This window comes from Oncorhynchus masou, chromosome 29 (genome assembly GCF_036934945.1).
Source record: "Oncorhynchus masou masou isolate Uvic2021 chromosome 29, UVic_Omas_1.1, whole genome shotgun sequence".
In the NCBI taxonomy this organism is placed as follows: Eukaryota; Metazoa; Chordata; class Actinopteri; order Salmoniformes; family Salmonidae; genus Oncorhynchus; species Oncorhynchus masou.
The window spans coordinates 44,246,615-44,267,770 of NC_088240.1; the positions used below are offsets into that span (position 1 = coordinate 44,246,615).

Below are 21,156 nucleotides of genomic sequence, written 5' to 3' on the forward strand. Positions count from 1 at the left end.
AACCAGACAACTAGGTATTTGGAGTTGTCCACATATTCTAAGTCAAAACTGTCATGAGTAGTGAAGTTGGACGTGGAGGCAGCGATCGGTTGAAGAGCATGCATTTTGTTTTACTTGTATTTAAGAGCAATTGGAGGCCATGGAAAGAGAGTTGTATGGCATTGAAGCTCGTCTGGAGAGTTGTTAACACAGTGTCCACAGATGGGCCAGAAGTATACCGAATGGTGTCGTCTGCGTAGAGGTGGATCAGAGACTCACCAGCAGCAAGAGTGACATCATTGATGTATACAGAGAAGAGAGTTGGTCCAAGAATTGAACCCTGTGGCACCCCATAGAAACTGCCAGAGTCAGACAACAGGCCCTCTGATATGACACATTGAACTGTATCAGAGAAGTAGTTGGTGGACCAGGCGTGGCAATCATTTGAGAAACCAAGGCTGTTGAGTCTTCCGATGAGGATGTGGTGATTGACAGAGTCGAAAGCCTTGGCCAGGTCAATGAATACAGCTGCACAGTATTGTTTCTTATCGATGGCGGTTAAGATATTGTTTAGAACCTTGAGTGTGGCAGAGGTGCACCCATGACCAGCTCGGAAACCAGATTGATAGCAGAGAAGATATGGTGGGATTCAAAATGGTCTGTAATCTGTTTGTTGACTTGGCTTTTGAAGACCTTAGAAAGGCAGGGTAGGATAGATATAGGTCTGTAGCAGTTTGGGTCAAGAGTGTCCCACCCTTTGAAGAGGGGGATGACCGCAGCTGCTCTCCAATCTTTGGGAATCTCAGATGACACTAAAAATAGGTTGAACAAACTAGTAATAGGGGTGGCAACAATTTCGGCAGATGATTTTAGAAAGAAAGGGTCCGGCTAGCCCGGCTGATTTGTAGGGGTCCAGATTTTGCAGCTCTTTCAGAACATCAGCTGACTGGATTTGGGAGAAGGATAAATGGGAAAGGCTTGGGCGAGTTGCTGTGGGGGGTGCAGTGCTGTTGACCAGGGTCGGGGTAGCCAGGTGTAAAGCATGGCCAGCCATAGAAAAATGCTTATTGAAATTCTCAATTATAGTGGATTTATCGGTGGTGACAGTGTTTTCTATCTTCAATGCAGTGGACAGCTGGGAGGAGGTGTTCTTATTCTCCATGGACTTTACAATGTCCCAGAACTTTTTTGAGTTTGTGTTGCAGGAATCAAATTTCTGCTTGAAAAAGCTAGCCTTGGCTTTTCTAACTGACTGTGTATATTGGTTTCTAACTTCCCTAAAAAGTTACATTTCACGGGGGCTGTTCGACGCTAATGCAGAACGCCACAGGATGTTTTTGTGTTGGTAAAGGGCAGTCAGGTCTGGAGAGAACCAAGGGCTATATCTGTTCCTGGTTCAAAATGTTAAATTTTTTATTTATTTTTTATTTTATTTCACCCCTTTTTCTCCCCAATTTCATGGTATCCAATTGTTTTTAGTAGCTACTATCTTGTCTCATTGCTACAACTCCCATACGGGCTCGGGAGAGACGAAGGTTGAAAGTCATGCGTCCTCCGATACACAACCCAACCAAGCCGCACTGCTTCTTAACACAGCGCGCATCAAACCCGGAAGCCAGCCGCACCAATGTGTCGGAGGGTACACCGTGCACCTGGCAACCTTGGTTAGCGCGCACTGCGCCCGGCCCGCCACAGGAGTCGCTGGTGCGCGATGAGACAAGGACATCCCTACCGGCCAAGCCCTCCCTAACCCGGACGACGCTAGGCCAATTGTGCGTCGCCCTCAGTATTATATAATTATATATAATGATATTATATATTATATAATAACTAGTATAATAACCAATATTACTGCACTGTCGGAGCTAGAAGCACAAGCATTTCGCTACACCCACAATAACATCTGCTAATCACATGTATGTGACCACAAAAATTTGATTTGATTTGGATTTGAAGGGGTCAAATAATAAATATTTAAAAAGTTGCATTAAAACACTATCTGGTTTGCCTTGCCTGAAGAAGATAATGTTCACAAAACACATTGAATGCACTATAACCAGTTAATTTGTCTCTGTGGTTTAATTTCTGAAGAGAATCCATGTTAAAATGGCTCATGTTACGTAAGTCTACAACTTCAAAAGATATTTTTTACATGCAAGGATTTTCAACAACTATTTTTATCCTAGGTTTATAATGCTCAGTCAGAGTATTGGAGCCACGTGATACACAAATGAGATGTTCTACTTGCAACAGTTAGGCAAATAATTTATTATCACTGTTTAACATGCTTTACCTTCTCCCCACTACTTGTTATTTTTAAATATTGAAAGGGTTTTATGTAAATTAGTTGGGTTTCCAATTCTGACTTGGACATAATAGCTCCGCTGAATGATTTAATGTTATATTTTCACCTTCATCACAGTTATTCTGGCTAACTGACTATGATTTTGAATGCTGATTAATACTGCACTGGTGAATACACAAGGGATATGATGTGGTAGGTGGAACAACTCAGGATGACGGAGGAACAGGTTGCTAAGGTGGATAAAAAAATTGGCACACCACTTTGGAAGGAAAGTTCCCAACAAACCGAGACCTATTGTGGCCAGGTTGACCCATTACAAAACGAGTGCTGAAAAGAGGAAGGGAACTGAAGGAACAACGTTCTTTATCAATGAGCAATATTCTGGCCAGATCATGGATAGGATGCGCTTACTATAGCCTAAACTTAAACACCACAGGGCACAGGGCCAGAAGGTGCACCTGGTGTTGGACAAGCTGTACATTAACAACCAACTCTTCAGGGACTCCAAGATCACGACCTGGTTGTGAGTAACCATGCCGAGCCAGTAATTTCCAATTAGGCATACACAACATTACTCTCAGTCAGCTATTTGACATATGTTGTATAATGAAAGAGAATTGTATTTTTAGTTGTGATATTGTGTTAGAAGTTATTGATTAGGCTACTATTATAAGCGATTGCTTATGTCTGCAACTCACAACAGATGTTCATCGAATGAATAGGCAAATGGGACACTGATGGATTGGAAGTAGAGTCCTTATGTAAGGGCAAATATAAGTGCACTTCAGCTCACCCACGTTTTCAGTAGGCCTTCATGAAGAAATGACAGGCTAGGACCTATATGAACAACAACAGAAATACGCAGGCCTACTGTTTTTGATGCACATCAGCCTTGGGCCCTTCTTCTCTTCTTTTTCTGTGAATTCTTCTCTTCCATTTAGGTGGTTATGTGTAAAGCCCAATGTAGGATTTCAAAGTTATGGTTCATTGATTATGGACAATCAGGCTTATACATTGTGCATAATGAGTTGAAAATATAGCCCATTACAGCTGCAGCCATGTGATAAAATGAATTACTGGCAGTAATTGTCACTATGGTATTCAGTCGCACCGCACTCGGCCGACAGCTTAGGCGAAATTCTTTGAAATACAAGCTACTCCTGTAAACTAGTAATGGTATGAGGCAGCCAATATGATGGTTGATTGTTTAGACTAGACTATTGTTAGTACATGTAATATATACTTAACAAAAATATAAACACAACAAGTAAAGTGTTGGTCCCATGTTTCATGAGTTGTAATAAAGCATCCCAGTAACGTTCCATGTGCACAACTGGCTCTAACCAAAACAGAAAGAGGAGTGGCTCAAACCAGAATAGAAAGATGAGTGGAGCGGCCCCGGTGCACAACTGAGCGAGAGGACAAGTAGTAACCAAAAAAGTGTTAAACAAATCTAAATGTATTTTATATCTTCAAAGTAGCCACCTTTTGCCTTGATGACATCTTTGCACAGTCTTGGCATTCTCTCAACCATCCTCATGAGGTAGTCACCTGGAATGCATTTCAAATAACAGGTGTGCCTTGATGAAAGTACAAGTGCAGTCGCAATAACCATCAAGCGCTATGATACAGCTGGCTCACAGACACATCTCAACATCAACTGTTTAGAAGAGACTGCGTGAATCAGGCCTTTATGGTCGAATTGCTGCAAAGAAACCGCTACTAAAGGACACCAATAAGAAGAATAGACTTGCTTGGTCCAAGAAACATGAGCAATCGACATTAGACTGCTGGAAATCTGTCCTTTGTTCTGATGAGTCCAAATTTGAGATTTTGGTTCCAACCAAAATTGGTGAAATGCAGAGTAGGTGAATGGATGATTGCCACATGTGTGGTTCCCAACATGAAGCATGGAGGAGGAGGTGTGATGTTGTGGGGATGCTTTGCGTGTGACACTGTCTGTGATTTATTTCGAATTCAAGTTACAGTTAACCAGCATGCCTACTACAGTATTCTGCAGTGATACGCCATCCCATCTGGTTTGCGCTTAGTGGAACTATAATATGTTTTTCAACAGGACAATGACCCAACACACATCCAGGCTGTGTAAGTTGTACTTAACCAAGAAGAAGAGTGATGGAGTGCTGCATCAGATGACCTGGCCTCCAAAATCACCCGACCTCAACCCCATTGAGATGGTTTGGGATGAGTTGGACCTTAGAGTGAAGGAAAAGCAGCCAACAAGTGCTCAGCATATGTGGGAACTCCTTCAAGACTGTTGAAAAAGCATTCCTGGTGAAGCTGGTTGATTGAATGCCAAGAGTGTCCAGAGCTGTCATCAAAGCAAAGGGTTGCTACTTTAATGAATCTAAAATGTAACATATATTTAGATTTGTTTAGGTTAGTACATGATTCCGTATGTGTAATTTAATTGTTTTTATGTCTTCACTATTATTCTAACAATGTAGAAAATAATCCAAATAAAGAAAAACCCTTGAGTGAGTAGGTGTGACCAAACTTTTCACTGGTGCTGTATGTGTAACAAAAAAACAGCAACAACAAAAATGTAAAAACAAGGTTACTTTTGTCCTCTAACGAAGGGGGGGGGGGCACTGCAGGAATTTTGCCTGTCATCAGAACCATTGACTAAACATGGGCTAATTCAAGCTGTGCTGATCCAAGATCTGTGAAGTTAGCAAACTATAGAAGTTTAGCAGGCTATCTAGGAGCTCAGGTGGATAGATTGATGCCAGACCCACAGAGTCCAAATTTGTTGAATCATTGTTGTTTCCACATAATTTCCAAAGAATTCAATGTGATTAAGTTCAATGAACGTGGAAAACTGACTGGTTTTTCTATAAGTAATCAACAGAAGGGAATTTAGTCATTTTTCACCCAATTGTTTACCTATATTCATTGACAGGGTGACATTTTTGGTTGAATTCATGTTAGTTGACATCTCAACCAATGTAACTCAAAACTAGACGTTTAACTGATGTCTTTGCCAAGTGGGGTAAAGTTCTTCATGTTTATTTGAATGCATTCAGGTCTTTTTCAAACTCACAGAGCGAATCTCCAACCATTTATGTATTATGTTTGTACACATTACAGATAGAAGGCACCTTTCGGAAAGATCTCGACACAATCGTCAAGACCAAACAACCCGAAACACACCTTTCTTGGCTCGATTGGCCTACTGTATGCTTCTCACAGAGTAGAAGGGTTGAAGTCAAGTAAGTTCATATCATATGTGGCTTACCGTCTTCCTTCACCAGTACCTCCTTCTGACACATGTCCTGCACGTTGACAGTGCAGTTGACGATGAACTCGGGTGTGGAGCAGTCATTGTGAGTGACCTCTTCACACTGATAACACTGGATCTGCAGTGCCAGCCCTGCAACATACGTGAGAAACACAGGTTTTCCATTGCAAATCTGTTCCTAATTGACTTACCTGTATGAATCAAGTTTTCTAATGAAAGAACTCAAAATCCATTACAATTCAATACAAAGGTATAAAGTGAGACATTAGTATACCCATAGACAACGAAATATACTGTGCAAAGAACACATACAGTATGGCATGGTATGGTCAAACTATGAAACAGTTCACAAATATCTGTGCAGACATGTCCAAACTATAAAACTCATGTGGATTTCAGCCTTATTTTTTCACTACTTCTGCAACTATAGTCCAATCCTGCACTTTGGCACATTTCACCTTTTTTTCCTCTGAAAATATTTTGATATCGGCTAATATGACAAGATTCCTGTTACAACTGCAGCTGCAATTACCGTGGCTAAGTCATACAGTATAATCATAAAATATGTATTGTAATTCAACAAAACCCTATAACTTGACATCAGCAGACGTGAAACATTCACCTGATGCATTGTGCATGTTCGAGAGTGTGCTCCCCTGACAGAACATCAGATATCAGATACAGATACATTTTTTCTTAACAGGCCATTGTGTCCCCCAACAAATCACACAAGCATCAGAGAGCCCTGTCAGACCTTATTCAACTTGAAAATGGATCTGAAAAAAAAATCTAAATGTAGCTTATTCACCTTATTTACCAACTATGACCACAGCAAGCAACTTCTTCCAGCTACAGTTGAGTAGTGACTGGGTTTCAAATAAAAATGTAAAGGGAACAAGTTGACTGCACAATGAGCACTGCTCCATCATCCAGTGTGCAACAGTATGCCCCATCCAAATGTCACTCATTTTCTGGAGTTCTGCTTTGGTAAACATACCAAACTGTTAATAAGGGCAGACAGTTGGGAAATTGCCATGTCAGGGTACATGGGCGTTTTTTCCAGGTACCCAGGGGAAAGTTACACTAATTCAGTCAAACCAGGTTTCAGGGATACATCAAAAACGACATTCTTGGCAGGCAGAGAGAAACATTTGATATGCAGCACAGGAGAGTTCTATTAGCATTAAACTCCCTCTATTACGTGAGCAAAACAAATTATGTTGATGTCATTCAATGTTAAGCAATAGAATGAGACTACCAAACATAATATATTCCCAGTGCATAATTTGTTAAATCGGGAGGTGCCTGAGCAAAATGTAAGCACGGTAGTGTTGTGAAATAGGGAGCACTGAGGTACCGGAACGCATGAGAAAAAAAATCACCTTTATAGTAAAGCATTGCATGCATATCATTGCATTTGCGTAGTGGCATAGAGTAGTAGAGTAGAGGCACTTGCAGAAGTTGCACACATGGAGAACATTTTTAGTGGTCAACGGTTTGGGGGAAATGTGGCTTTTTATAAATGCATTTCATGCAATTCTACACATAACTTTACATGACTGGAAACGTTGGCATAATCTTTTTTAATGACTTGTTCAAAACATGGGAACTCGTAACTAGGAAATCTCTGACTTCTGACTTTAGTGCATTCAAGACAACTGAGAACTCTGGGAAAAAAAGTTGTTTTGAAAGGTCATCCAACACGGAATTCCAAGTCGGGAGCTCAGGCCTCTTTCTAGAGCGCCGACTTTCTAACATGAAGATCACTGACGTCATGATTCAACCTCGTTTTTTCCAGAGTTCCCAGTTCTCATGAAAGCACCATAATAACACACAAATGATGGAAATGACAGGCTACTTGACACTGACATCAATAAAACTGGCCTTGTGTTGATTCCATCAATAGCCTAGGCCTAGGTGTGTGCAGACACACAATGGAGCCTACAATATCAGGAGGAAAATGCTTTCCATCTTTACTGACTCACTCAATGATGCGCAGCTCACTCGCTGGTGATGGCCGATGTGCTCGTGCTAAAAGCCTCTCTCTCGCTCTCTCTCCTTTTACTTTATAAAACAATAGGTCTACTTGAAAGTTGACCAAATATTTTGGTAGCCTACAGCAGACAGATTAGAGACATCTCTTTTCAGCAGGAGCCATTTGCTTTCCAACCTGTGTTTTCCAGCAATTGTATCTGAAATATTGCTAAAGGCCTGTTTTGTATGCATGCTGTTTGTTCACTGACAGATTTGCCGCCCGTTCCTCTACTGTAGACTATGCCTTGTTATTGGGGTACACTCTACAGCTAGGCCAACATTTTTTTAAGAAGCTGATGGTCTGTGGCTAAATTATATGCTTTCTCGTGTTGTAGTAATCTATTATAAATCATTTCATTTATTTCTGAACAGACAGCAGTTACTCTATACATTTGGCAAATGTATTTCAATTAATCAGGGGTGCTGCAGCTCCTCCAGAACCCTTCGTACGCACAACAGTTTCACACACAATTCGTGGAAATATGTGAAAAGAAACACATTTTTGAGCGATTTCATTCGTAGGAAAATACATTTTTGGGGAGCAAACTTCGGGACAATTTAAAAAAAAATATTAGAGCAATGTATGATGGGCAATGGTGTCCCACACTGCCTTTTTTTGTGTCCCACTTTTATTTATTTAAAAAAAAACGTGTCAACAACGCAATATTTTTGATCAACCTGGTTGTCACCAAAATAATTATAATATAATAACAGCCTTTTGTTGTTGCTTTAAAAAAAATATTCATGCCAATACTGTTTTCTATGCTTGTTTTCACTTATTAATACTTTGGGATACTGGTGCAATTGTGGTCAGAAAGGCCCCTTTTTGTGTGTAGTCAACAGTAGGCCTACATGATTTTCTTCATAGCGCATTTCATATTTCGTGGAGCCTACATTACACATTTCTTTTCATAATGCATTTAATACAAGGCTCCACTTTATTGTGTACATCACACCATTTCTTTCATAATCCATTTTATACAAGGCTTTGTGGAGGTTTGTGAGAGTTGCCAGATTGGAGAATAAATACAGACGTTTCTGTTATTTTTTTGTGGTATCGATGAAGCTAACTGATTGGGGAAGGGGCGCCCCCAGGTGGTGAGGGTAGGTAACAACATCTCCTCCCCGCTGATCCTCAACACTGGGGCCCCACAAGGGTGCGTTCTGAGCCCTCTCCTGTACTCCCTGTTCACCCACGACTGCGTGGCCACGCACGCCTCCAACTCAATCATCAGGTTTGCGGACGACACAACAGTGGTAGGCTTGATTACCAACAACAACGAGACGGCCTACAGGGAGGAGGTGAGGGCCCTCGGAGTGTGGTGTCAGGAAAATAACCTCACACTCAACGTCAACAAAACTAAGGAGATGATTGTGGACTTCAGGAAACAGCAGAGGGAACACCCCCCTATCCACATTGATGGAACAGTAGTGGAGAGGGTAGCAAGTTTTAAGTTCCTCGGCATACACATCACAGACAAACTGAATTGGTCCACTCACACAGACAGCATCGTGAAGAAGGCGCAGCAGCGCCTCTTCAACCTCAGGAGGCTGAAGAAATTCGGCTTGTCACCAAAAGCACTCACAAACTTCTACAGATGCACAATCGAGAGCATCCTGGCCGTATCACCGCCTGGTACGGCAACTGCTCCGCCCTCAACCGTAAGGCTCTCCAGAGGGTAGTGAGGTCTGCACAACGCATCACCGGGGGCAAACTACCTGCCCTTCAGGACACCTACACCACCCAATGTCACAGGAAGGCCATAAAGATCATCAAGGACATCAACCACCCGAGCCACTGCCTGTTCACCCCGCTATCATCCAGAAGGCGATGTCAGTACAGGTGCATCAAAGCTGGGACCGAGAGACTGAAAAACAGCTTCTATCTCAAGGCCATCAGACTGTTAAACAGCCACCACTAACATTGAGTGGCTGCTGCCAACACACTGACACTGACTCAACTCCAGCCACTTTAATAATGGGAATTGATGGGAAATGATGTAAATATATCACTAGCCACTTTAAACAATGCTACCTTATATAATGTTACTTACCCTACTTTATTCATCTCATATGCATACGTATATACTGTACTCTATATCATCGACTGCATCCTTATGTAATACATGTATCACTATCCACTTTAACTATGCCACTTTGTTTACATACTCATCTCATATGTATATACTGTACTCGATACCATCTACTGTATCTTGCCTATGCTGCTCTGTACCATCACTCATTCATATATCCTTATGTACATATTCTTTATCCCCTTACACTGTGTATAAGACAGTAGTTTAGGAATTGTTAGTTAGATTACTTGTTGGTTATTACTGCATTGTCGGAACTAGAAGCACAAGCATTTCGCTACACTCGCATTAACATCTGCTAACCATGTGTATGTGACAAATAAAATTTGATTTGATTTGATACATTTTCATTATGGAAAATTATAATACAAACCATAATACACACACACACTCACTTTGTTTGTACTCATGTTATTAACTCTTGACTTTGTATGAATTATCTGTAATTAAATATTTGTATGTAGTTGTCATGTATTCATTATCTTTAACTAGTTAAATGTTTGTAGTTTGCATGTTTCAATAATAATTAACATGGTTAAATAGTTGTAAATCTCTGCTTGAATTAGCTTTTGATATATTTGGCATTTTTATACATATTCCATGTTTCCACTGACATAAAGTAATAATTAATCAACACATTACTGTAAATAAATGGACACTACCTGTTATAAAACGGAAATTGCTCTCCGTAAATAAATGGTAAGAAATGCAGTCTGTACTGCAGTGCCAGCTGTTCCACCAGAGACTCTGGGTTCGCGCCCAGGCTCTATCGTAACCGGCCGCAACCTGGAGGTCCATGGGGCGACGCACAATTAGCCTAGCGTCGTCCGGATTACACTAGGGCTTGGCTGGTAGGGAAATCCTTGTCGCACCAGCGACTCCCATGGCGGGCCAGGCACAGTGCGTGCTAACCAAGGTTGCCAGGTGCATGGTGTTTCCCCTGACACATTGGTGCGGCTGGCTTCCGGGTTGGATGGTGCTGTGTTAAGAAGCAGTGTGGCTTGGTTGGGTTTTGTATCGGAGGACACATTCGTCTCTCCCGAGCCCGTACAGGAGTTGTAGCGATGAGACAAGATAGAAGCTACTAAAACAATTGGATACCATGAAATTGGGGAGAAAAGGCGGTAAAAGTCACAACAACAAAAAAAAAAGAAAAGAAAAAAGAAATGCTCAGTCTGAAGTGACATGACTTTCACTCCTGGGTGAGGATCAAAGAGAGCCCCCCACCCCCACCCTCTCTCTCCCCCCAGAGAGGAACGGGGGGAAGTGGGCTGGCCTTATGACTTTAATGACTGGTCATAAACTCTCCTCCTGCAATATTGAACAAAGGAATCTGATGTGTGTAGAGAGAGAATCTTGCCAAAACTTCAAACATCAAAAGATTGGGCATAGGAGTATTAGTTTTCAAATCCAAACGTCTGGAATGATTGGTGAGGACCCAAACAATAAATCCTTTCAAAAGTTGATTGTTTTGTGATATTATTATGGATGGTATAACTAAATAACGCTACAAATGTACACGTTCCAGTTATTAGATTTGAATGTTGTAAAACTTATATGATTAAAAATTAAACTATTTGTGAGAAGATTAAATGTGATTTTAGCCTTCTAAATGAGATAATTGCCAAGTCAGTAACCACACTCAAGTGAACACAGATATTGTTACAACGTGATGGAACCGCCCTCCAAGGCGAGTGCATAAATGAATAGTATCAACATTTACATTAGACCAGAAAGCATGGAGTGGTGGCTACACATTGAAATGGTTTAGAACCACAAGACCAAAAAATGGTAAGACTCAAACCAAGGTTGCCAGGTGCATGGTGTACCCTCCGACACATTGGTGCGGCTGGCTTCCGGGTTGGATGCGCGCTGTGTTAAGGAGCAGTACGTCTGGTTGGGTTGTGTATCGGAGGATGCATGACTTTCAACCTTCGTCTCTCCCGAGCCCGTACGGGAGTTGTAGCGATGAGACAAGATAGTAGCTACTGCAACAATTGGATACCGCGAAATTGGGGAGAAAAAGGGGTCAAATTCAACAACAACAAAAAACAAACAAAAAACACTCAAAGACAAAAAGCCTACGACAACATGTGACCTCTGGTGGACAACCAGAGACTTACACAACCAGAGACTTAAATCGAACTACTCGCCATAGACGGACGGGAGATTTCAACAGAGAGATGACAAAGACCTACAAGCGTAAATATGTGTTGCATTTCTAAATCTGAATGAGCGGTTGTTAGGGTGCTAAATATCCATATTTATGATGAGCGTATTTCCCACATGTATGTACAATCAGCCCACTCTCTGTCTCTCCCGCTCTTTCTTTTCCCATCCCTTTCATTGTGTAACAAGCCGTCATATCGGGTTAGTCCACTAGGGACTTTTCATTGCATTATGTTAGTAATCAATTCAATTTATGTATGTTTGTGTTTATGTATTTCTGTGTGATTATTTAGTTAGTTAGTAAATAAATAATTAAGCCAATTTGTGTATCGCTGAATCATCATTTAGACAAGGGTTCGTGCAGATATCCAAGAATTTTGCCACGTTCAGAATGAGACTGATATGAATAAATAATGATTAATGGATGACTGGTATGATAACGATATTTTATTTTATTTTTTAACCTTTATTTAACTAGGCAAGTCAGTTAAGAACAAATTCTTGTTTTCAATGACAGCCTAGGAACAGTGGGTTAATTGCCTGTTCAGGGGCAGAATGACAGATTTGTACCTTGTCAGCTCTGGGATTCCCACTAGGCTACCCTGCCGCCCCAAGATGCATATCAGATATATTCTGATATATTCCTGAGTTAATTCAGGAAATGGTAACTCATTAAGCAAACTTTTTCCATGGTGCCCCAAGTTACTAATGAGTTAATTGTTAGGTGATTAATTTAATCATGTAATAATTTAACGTAGTTAATAGATTTGATAAAATAGCCGTCATCACATTAATGGTAGTCACGTCACGGCAGAAGCCATTCGCCTGCGGGTTTCACAGCCCTATAATAATGATACAAGTTATATCAGCTTAAAAAGGGTTTATTTAAAAACTATGGGGTATAAGATGTTGAGAATAGTGGCATAGGAGAATCTTAAATTAATTAAATGCCCTAACCCTAAGATATGTTCAATGTAAGCAGCAATTTCCGGTGAGAAATGCTTAGTCTGAAGCAATTCGGCTATTGGTTTCACTGCCCTATAATAATGATACACGTTATATCAGCCTAAAAAGGGTTTATTTGCAACATATGGGGTATAATGTGTTGGGAATAGTGGAATAGGAGAGTCTGAAATTAACTAAATACCCTAACCTTAAGCTATGTTCAATGTCAGCAGCAATTCCCAGTGAGATATGCTCAGTCTCAAGCCGTTCGTCTATGGGTTTCACAGCCCTATGAAAATACTACAAGTTATATCACCCTGGGGTATAACATTTGGGTAAAGTGTTATAGGAGAGTCTGACATATAACCACTAACTTGAGTTCAGTCTTTGCCAATGAGAACCAAGAGGGCCATAGTTTCATCCGTCATGACTGGGAAAGGCCTCAATTCTAGGCCATAAAAATCCTTCATCCATCTCATTAGATCAACATTGATTAATATTACTGGTTTGCATCCTAAAAAAGGATAGTTGTGTTTTGCTGCATAACACACTTACATTATTTGTCTTCCCATATGATGTGGATCATTGTCAGGTTACTTGATATATAAACTTCAGTAACAAAAGAACACCATGGTTGTAATAACACTTTGAGCAGGTTGTTAGTAAATGTGTATAATGTGTTTGTTTTGGGTCCACACTGGTAAGTTAACTTATGTAAATGTCTAGTCACAGAGGATTTTCTTCTGAATAAATGGCATAGCACTTTCCATTCCGCTTCAGGCAACTTTGATGTAAGGCTTGATGATACCTGTAGTGACTACTTCTATCTGTCATTCCCATTGTTGCTTATCCATTGTTCACTAGATATATCAATGTAATTACACCCAACACAATGTTGAAAAACAGAATGATTCCCACCACTAGATCACTTAACTAGACGTGAGCTGGACGTGAGCCCAACACTGCCAACAATATAGCAGAAGAAATTGCAACAGGGACTCTAACCAGGGCTCATACATGGCAAAGTGAGCTCTAACAGCTATTGACGTGAAAGCCTAGTAGGCCTCTGGGCAGAGGCAGTAGGCCTACAATGTTGGCATATGCCTTGTTACAATAGCCTAAGTCTATAACATGATTGACATGACCGTAAAAATCATCATGAAACGGCCTTGGAAATGCCATTAGCGTAAGCAAACATAATTCATTATTTTACATGTACCTGTTTAACTGCAATGATATGGCTTAATTGATAATTGCAAATACCATGCAGTTGCACCAGGGGAATTTAAACCAAACAGATTTTTGCAGGTCTTCTGTTTCCCCACGTTTAATGATTCATTCATTTCCCATAATGGAAATGTATCCCATTTCCCCAATCAAATAACTTCCTCAATACCACAAAAAAAACGGACAAATACAGCTATAACCACAATTTGGCAACCCTCATAAATCTGACATAGCACCAGTTTCCAAAAGTATTAAGAAAAAACAAGCACAGAAAACAGCATTGGCATGAATAATAAATTAAAAAACGTAAGGCTACTATTTTATTATAAGTATTTCGTTGGCAACCTGGTTGTTAACAATATTGAGTTGTTAACACGTTTTTTTAATATAAATAAATGTGGGACACAAAAAACCCATTGCAGAACACCATTGCCCAAAACGCATTGCTCCAATAACTTTCAAAAGATTTTTTCCAAAGTTTGCCCCCCAAAAACGATTTTTTTCTATGAATGAAGTCGCACAAAAAATGTGTGTATTTTCCAACAAATTAAGTTGAACAAAAATGTGCGTATTTTCACATGAATGAAGCGACACAAAACCACATAAAAAGGCACAACATCTGCTGAAATACTGTGCATATTTGAATGAATTGAGTGTGAGATTGTGTTGTTCTATAAGGAAATAAATAATGACGTGCAAAGCTGGAGAGATGAGAGTTGCCGGCTCATTCATGTCTATCAGAGCAGAGCGAGGGAGAGAGATCATAGAGCGTGAATCTCGTTTCAGTTCTAAGAGACACAGACGCACTTCTCATACGGCCACGGCCATGCGTTGGTCTCAAACATATAGTGCATTCGGAAAGTATTCAGACACCTTGACTTTTCCAGATTTTGTAACGTTACAGCCTTGTTTTAAAATTGATCCAATTATTGTATTTCCTCATCAATCTACACACAATACCCCATAATGACAAAGTGAAAACAGATTTTTATACGTTTTTGCAAATTCATTTCAAATAAATAACCGAAATACCTTATTTACATAAGTATTCAGACCCTTTGCAATGAGACTTGAAATTGAGCGCAGGTGCATCCTGTTTCCATTTATCATCCTTAAGATGTTTCTACAACTTGATTGGAGTCCATCTGTGGTAAATTCAATTAATTGGACATGATTTGGAACGGCACATACCTGACTATATAAGGTCCCACAGTTGACAGTGCATGTCAGAGCAAAAACCAAGCAATGAGGTCGAAGGAATTGTCCACAGAGCTCCAAGACAGGATTGTGTCGAGGCACATATCTGAGGAAGAGTACCAAAAAAATTCTGCAGCATTGAAGTGCCCAAAAGAAAACAGTGGCCTCCATCATTCTTAAATGGAGGATTTTTAGAACCACCAAGACTCTTCCTAGAGCTGGCCTCCCAGTCAAACTGAGAAATTGTGGGAGAAGGGCATTGGTCATGGAGGTGACCAGGAACCCGATGGTCACTCTGACAGAGCTCCCTCCAGAGTACCTATGTGGAGATGGGAGAATCTTCTAGGAGGACAACCATCTCTGCCGTACTCCACCAATCAGGCCTTTATGGTAAAAGGCACATGACAGCCACTTGGAGTTTGCCAAAAGGCATCTAAAGACTCTCAGACCATGAGAAACAAGATTATCTGGTCTGATGAAATCAAGACTGAACTCTTTGGCCTGAATGCCAAGCATCACATCTGGAGGAAACCTGGCAACATCCCTATGGTGAAGCATGGTGGTGGCAGCATCATGCTGTGGCGATGTTTTTCAGAGGCAGGGACTGGGAGACTACTCAGGATCGAGGCAAAGATGAACGGAGCAAAGTACAGAGAGATCCTCGATGAAAAGCATTCAGTACCTCAGACTGGGGTGAAGGTTCACCTTCCAACAACCCTAAGCACACAGCCAAGACAATGCAGGGTTGGCTTCGGGACAATTCTCTGAATATCCTTGAGTGGCCCAGCCAGAGCCCATACTTGAACCCGATAAGAACTTCTCTGAAGATAACTGAAAACAGCTGTGCGTTGACGCTCCCCATCCAACCTCACAGAGCTTGAGAAGAATGGAAGGAAACTCCCCAAATACTGGTGTGCCAAGCTTGTAGCATCATACCCAAGAAGACTCAATGCTGTAATTGCTGCCAAAGGTGCTTCAAGAAACTACTAAGAGTCTGAATACTTATGTAAATGTGATATTTTCGTTTCATTCCCGTTTCATTTTCTTAAAAAATTTCGAAAAATCCGTTTTTGCTTTGTCATGGAGTATTGTATGTAAACTGATGAGGGGGAAAAATATTTAATCCATTTTAGAATAAGGCTGTAACATAACAAAATGTGGAAAAAGTAAAGGGGTCTGAATACTTTCCGAATGCACAGTATGTTTGATACCAACGCATGGCCGTGGCTGTGTGAGAAGCGCGTCTGTGTCTCAGAACGAGATTCAAGTTCTGTACTTTCCGAATGCACTGTAGGTTACAATGTTGCGCAAACCTTAAGAGCATTCGACCCAACCCGAATCAACTCGGGGTCTTTAGGATACCTAATTAAGAGGCAATTGTATGTATGTATGTATCCGGCCAAATAGGTCCTGGAACGAAACAGTCCAAAAAGGAGAGACGCCGGATCCTGTTCCAGCAGCATTTGGCACAAATTAAGTATTCTCAAACGGGTAAGTGTAGTAGGCTACAAGGAATGTGTGATAATATAAGCACCAATACGCACTAACGGGTACTGGTTGCATACACTCCTTTGTCAAAATTATTTCGAACAGTGTTTCCATCTGTAAGCAGGCTTGTCTCATTCTCTTGACATCCACACACTGGTGTAAAGATAATCATTTTGCGTTCCCACGTCAACTGTGCCAAACCGTGCGTAAAGACGCAGTAGGAAATATCACAGAGAAGTAAAAACTACCGAAAATGTTATCAACTTCCCCCCCTTTCAAATTAACCAAATTGCTTGCGCACCAGGGTAACCTACTGGCAATCAATGACCCACCCTGAGCTTATCTCCCTCTCCAGATATTGTTAGAGCGTTAAAACAATTAGTAAAACAAAACACGTTATTAATACTATGCCTACTCCATTTATACGCATATCGTCTGGTATTACACATAATTTAGGTAGACTATCCATTGCATTCCAAAACGGCTTGCAGCGTTACAGTTAACAAATCCCGTGGGTAACATACCTGCTTTGATGATAAACCAGAACAAAGTTGTATAAGTAAGCAGCCGCATTCTTTCGATGGTGTCGCTTGGGAAGGACACATTAGACCTGGTGATGTTGCGAGCAGTGCACTGTCCATTTATGGATCCGACGAACGTCCATGGTAGCCTCCTAAACGTTCAGTGCTGCGTACCTCTGATTCGACAATGAGACCAGCCACCGCACTTGCCAGAGATAACTGGGAGGGGAGTGGCGGTCGCAAGTGTACAGTGTGATATGATTATGTGTTTAATCCAAACATGTTATGATTTTAATCAGATTTCCAGTGCTAAAAAAGTCATCTATTACCAGGGGCGGACTGGGACAAAAATTCAGCCCTGGCATTTTAGTCACATCAGCGTGACACATTTCAATTGATCTATTCTGACTGAGTGACTGACAGAGAGTCAGAACAGGTATCACTCTCTTTGATGATTGCATTTGTGACTCACAACCTGGGTTTGGTCTTATGTAGCAAAATGTGAAATTGTGTTTTTATTTTATTTTTTACATTGGATTAAAGTAGAGACTCAGAGCTACAAAATGCTATATCATACTTTGAGAAACAATGGAAAATTATTCCGCTTTGAAAGTTGATCAACTTCTAAACCCACTATTGAGAAAATCTCCTTTTAATGTTTTGGTATCTAGTGAAGAGCTCTTCTTTGTCTACACCCATTCAGCACCTTAAGCTTTAGCCCCACCCACCTCGTTTTGCTCTCGGAGCGTACACTTGATGCTCTGGCCGATGATTTGTTTACCTCTGGATAACATGAAAACAGCCTAACCAGCTCAGCTGGCAAGAATTTCATTACGCTTTTTTTTGCAGACGTTTACTGACACCGGCCATATTCTACGGGTGTTGTAAGCACGTCAAGTAATGTTAGCTAACGAGCCAGCCAGCTAAAGTTAGCTAGTTAAACAACAATGAACAAAGTTCCAACACTGCCTAACATAAGGCGCTAACTAAAAAAGAAAACGCCTCTTGGAAACAAATCATAACGTTAGCTCGCTAGCTAACAATACACTTTCTGTCAAAATTAGAAACACAACATATCTTAACATATAGCTAGCGTAGCTAACACTAGACTATCTTACCTGTATACTGTACATCAACATGCATCATGGACGCGTGTCCCTGTCAGGAATGCCATACCACGGTTGTCCTTAGTTTGAAGATGTAATCCGGAGACAGGTGTTTTCTCCATCTCTTTAGCTATCATACTCTAATTCCACTGATTTCAAAACTTGATCCTCCAGAAAATGGAGAGCAACACTTATGCAGCTCCACTACACAATACATTTAAAAAAATGTTCAACAGGATTACCAACACAGACTGAAGAGCTCAAATAGACAGACGTCTTCAATATGGCAGACCAAGTCAAACTCCTCTCTCAGCATGTACAGCCCACTCATTATCTCAGCCAATCATGGTTAGTGGGAAGGTTGCTCACTTTTTCTGTGGCTTTGGGATAGGGGGCAGCATTTTCACTTTTGGATAAATAGCGTGCCCAAATTCAACTTCCTGCTACTCATGCCAAGAATATAAGATATTCATATTATTAGTAGATTTGGGTAGAAAACACTCTAAAGTTTCAAAAACTGTTTGAATCATGTCTGTGAGTATAACATAACTTATGTAGCAGGCAAAACCCAGAGGACTAACCATTCAGAATTATTTATTTTGAAGTCGCTGTCTGTTCAATGACTTCTCATGGGGCAATGATATTTCTTAGGCACTTGTTTGCAGTTCCTACCGCTTCCACTGGATGTCACCAGTATTTGGAATTTGGTTGAGGTTATTCCTTTGTGCAATGAAGAAGTACGGCCATCTTGGAAAAGGGTAACGATGTTGAGAGTTGGGTAAGACTTGAAAAGTAGCGTTAGTTTCCTCTCGTCCTCTTTTGAAAACAGATAGACCCGTCTTCAATTTGATCGATTATTAACGTTTAAAAATACCTAAAGTTGTATTACAAAAGTATTTCAAAATGTTTTGGCAAAGTTTACAGGTAACTTTTGAGATATTTTGTAGTGACTTTGCGCAAACTGGAAGCTGTTTTTTTCTGGATCAAACTCGCCAAATAATATTGGAGTACCAACGAAAGAACAAAAGAAGCTCGTCAAAGGTAAGACATGATTTATATTTATTTATTTCTATTTTATTTTATTTCTGCATTTTGTGTAGCGCCTGCAGGGTTGAAATATTATTTCTCTCTTTGTTTACTGCAGTGCTATCATCAGATAATAGCTTCTTATGCTTTCGCCCAACAGCCTTCTTGAAATCTGACATGTTGGCTGGATTCACAACGAGTGTAGCTTTTATTTGCTATCTTGCATGTGTGATTTAATGAAAGTTTGAATTTTATAGTATTTTATTTGAATCTGGCGCTCTGCATTTTCCCTTGCAATTGGCCAAGTGGGACATTTGCGTCCCCCTATCCCAGAGAGGATTTATTAACCAAGAAGGCTCGTAATGTAACAATGTTATTTATATTTACAGATGGTGCACAAGTTTGTTATTAAGGCACATGAAAGGTCACGTTAGAGAAGGCATTTTGATGATTTTTTTTTTTACGTTCAAACGGCTCTCTTGTGAATTTGTGACTTGCGACATACGCCAAGTTTCCCGAATTGGGTCACATTTGACTTTGAATGTGAATTTGCGCCTCCTCAGCTCAGCCAATCAGAAAACCGAACCAGCAAATCTTGGTAGGGGGGCCGGCTGTTGACCGCTGTTCAGCAAAATTCTCAATATAGATTATTATGACAACAGAGTAATTGAGCAAAAGTAATTTAAAAAAATGGCCCATTGGCCGCCGAACATGTCTTTAATTTTTATTTTTTTCGAGATAATTTATTTTTTACCAGCCCACCCCAATAAAAGATGGTCCGGCACTTCTGGTATTATCTAGATTTGCCAAATAGCCAGTTTGCCCATGTCTATAGCTATTTTGTATACCTTATCAGTATTCATGCATATGAACACAATGAGATATGTTTTTCCGTTATGATTGCATGGTTGTGTTGATTTTTTTGTGTAACATTTCTAATGTTGATTCAGGAGTTAAATTCACTCTGTAAGAGTGGTGTAAAAAGCACCCCAGTGTTGGTGTTGATAACCAGAGTTATTGTTTTACACTATGGAGAGTAAACAGTCCCAGCCAAAACCACACCCATCATTATCATACAGTGCCTTGCAAATGTATTCATTCCCCTTGGTGTTTTTCCTATTTTGTTGCATTTCAACCTGTAATTTGAATGTATCTTTATTTGGATTTCATGTAATAGACATACACAAAATAGTCCAAATTGGTGAAGTGAAATGAAAAAAATAACTTCTTTCAATAAATTCAAAACTAAATTTTAAACGAGAAAGTGGTGTGTGCATAAGGATTCACCCCCTTTGCTATGAAGCACCTAAATAAGATCTGATGCAACCAATTACCTTCAGAAGTCACATAATTAGTTAAGTAAAGTCCACCTGTGTGCAATCTAAGTGTCACATGATCTGTCACATAATTTCAGCATATATACACCTGTTCTGAAAGGTCCCCAGAGTCTGCAACACCAATAAGCAAGGGACACCAAAGTTGTGGAGAAGTGCAGATCAGGGTTGGGTTAAAAAAAAAATATCCAAAACTCTGAACATCACAGAGCACCATTAAATTAAAACATGGAAAGAATATGGCACCACAACAAACCTGCCAAGTGACAGCTGCCCACCAAAACTAGGAGGAGGGCATTAATCAGAGAGGCAACAAAGAGACCAAAGATAACCCTGAAGGAGCTGCAAAGCTTCACAGCGGAGATTGGAGTATCTGTCCTTAGGACCACTTTAAGCCCTACACTCCACAGAGCTGGGCATTACATAAGAGTGTCCAGAAAAAAAACATTGCTAAAAGAAAATAACAAGCA

General features: G+C 40.4%; 1 protein-coding gene across 1 annotated transcript in view; it reads right to left on the reverse strand.

The window, feature by feature from the left end:
- Positions 1-17,404, reverse strand: part of LOC135519890 (ly6/PLAUR domain-containing protein 1-like) — a 58,726-nt gene extending 41,322 nt beyond the window's left edge. Inside the window, exons 1-2 of the mRNA XM_064945095.1 lie at positions 17,224-17,404; positions 5,544-5,678 (exon numbers count right to left, since the gene is read on the reverse strand). Coding sequence (XP_064801167.1) covers positions 5,544-5,678; positions 17,224-17,272 — 184 coding nt within the window. The 5' untranslated portion in view covers positions 17,273-17,404. The remainder of the gene's footprint in view (positions 1-5,543; positions 5,679-17,223) is intronic.
- Positions 17,405-21,156: the final 3,752 nt, after the last annotated feature.